The 2,193-nt window shown below is 37.3% G+C and overlaps 1 protein-coding gene across 1 annotated transcript in view; it reads right to left on the minus strand.

The window, feature by feature from the left end:
* Positions 1–227: 227 nt before the first annotated feature.
* Positions 228–2,193, minus strand: part of LOC122263765 (hypoxia-inducible factor 1-alpha inhibitor) — a 14,163-nt gene continuing 12,197 nt past the window's right edge. The window contains exon 5 of the mRNA XM_086552625.1: positions 228–1,151. Coding sequence (XP_086408751.1) covers positions 966–1,151 — 186 coding nt within the window. The 3' untranslated portion in view covers positions 228–965. The remainder of the gene's footprint in view (positions 1,152–2,193) is intronic.

The raw sequence follows: 2,193 nt of genomic DNA on the forward strand, positions 1-2,193 counted from the left end.
GATATTTTCATGCATGGTAAACAGCAGTTTAGGGTTAAGAGGAGGTTCCCCTAATTATAATGTTTTAATATTCTTGGGTTAAATTTATCCTTTTAAAGTTCATATACCTGCCACAAGTCTTATGTATTGAGTATGTCACATTACATTACATTCATTACTTCCATATGTTATGGGAGTTTTACCATCATCTGTAACAAGACCTAGGTATTTATGAAAATATACAAGGATTTAGTATGATATTTAATACATCAAATCATGGAGACAAATTATGGAAAAATAACTGCCATACCCTATCCCTCAACAAAGCCTAAATCTCCAGTGTACTGTCAGCATACATTGCAAGTATTTTGTCCAAGGTCACCCCTTTTTAACCTTACATAGCACCAATAAACCCAATGCCACTCACTGAAGGATACTTTTCTCAGAAATTCTTTTTTTGATGGGTTTCATCTTTAAAATTTGATCACTCAACTTCAGCTTGACATGTTTTGTTCTAGATCCTTACACTCACTAGAAGTCATTTGCTGACAAAAATTAAATTACAGCAAAGTATTTAAATTCAAAGGTAAATTAAATAAAAGAAAAAAGAGAAGGTAGAAAAAAAAAGGTGAAAAACATAATATAGAGAAAAAACAGCTCATGAATGCTTACATCCATCAGACCCTACCTCACTACAATGAAGAAACTCATGCAAATAAAGACATTTACATAAGGAAACAAAACAGATGAAAATGAAACAGCATCTTATGATTCCACCACAAACATAAATGACTTTAAAGCACATTTCTCCGGAAACATCACAGACAGCATGACATGTGCACTGAACACATTTTAGGAATCTGGGCCGCATCACCACCTCCCGCCATGAACTCTGATGTTATCTCTTCCAGTATTAGGAACTCCACGTGCTTTTACAGGTACCAAGATGCATCCTAAGTATAAAACATGACACTGGTCACTTGGAATCACAGATTCCCTTCCTGTCCGTCTGCTACCTGGCCGGTGTATCTCCCAATCACAAGGGCTCGCAGGAGGGGCCCCACCTCTGCCGGGTCCTTTAAGGCTTCCAGTAACATCTTCTCTATGTTGCGCATCACTGCCAGTTTCTGCTGAGGCTTCAGGGGATGCTCGACCCTCTCCGTTGGAACACCCTAGGGAATCAAGAGAATTTAGTAGCTGGGTGGCACAAGAAAATATTTGCTGAAGAAATCTAACTCTTCCAACTGCTTAACCCTTCCAGGAGAGGCCAAATCTCAAGATGATCAGCCTGAGCTGGGCATCTGAAGATGTGTCTTTTCTATTTTTTCCAAGACTTGATATGATATATGAGTCTATGTAAGATATATTACCAAAGTGATACTAATTAGATTTTTGTATGATAAAGCATTAAAACTGAAGTACTAAGTAGCTTATAATTTGAAGGAAGAAAAAGGAGAAAAAAAAAAAAAAAATGCAGCATAAAAGTAATCAGACCCTGCAAAATAAGCTAGTAAGGATTTCCAAGTTTTCTGGAAAAAAAAGAGAGGAAGTTATTTGATTTAACCCTTTTGCTAGTTATTCCTTCAGTTGTGTATCTAATCTATCATACCAAATGCCAATAAACCCATTCATGCCAGGGCATATATATGCATAATGCCACTCCTGCCAGCTAGATAACAAACAAATGCAGTGACTAAGCATGAAATCTCTCCCTTTACAATGCCACGCTGTGCCTATATGAGCGGTTTTCACCCAACCGTTTCAACAGGGTGATAATCTAAGGTTTTTTGTATTTGTTTACATTATTTTCACATGAATAAAAATGTGTCTATACAAATGGAAATCTTATGGTTATGTGCATATGTTACGATATAAACCATATGTTTTGAGACAGAGATCTTGACACTTTGAGACATTACCCAGGGAGAGTGAAATATTATGCTGACGTGATAGCACGTCAACTGGTGCAAATGTGTTAACCCATTGGTCGCGGTTTTAATTAAATATTTATGCAGTGGGATGGCTGGTTTACATTGTCTGGCACGGTGTCATCCGCGTCTATGACCGACTCTGCCTTTGCAGCAAATCATGCCATCCGCTGCTAATGGGTTAATATCACTTTTGCTAAGATATCATACATACACTCATATATCACATGATATGTCTAGGAAATAATAGAGAACTCAACATCTTAAGATGTGGCCTATCTCAGAA

Source organism: Penaeus japonicus, unplaced genomic scaffold (assembly GCF_977035675.1).
Source record: "Penaeus japonicus unplaced genomic scaffold, GWHDUDI00000001_assembly GWHDUDI00000027, whole genome shotgun sequence".
Taxonomy (NCBI): Eukaryota; Metazoa; Arthropoda; class Malacostraca; order Decapoda; family Penaeidae; genus Penaeus; species Penaeus japonicus.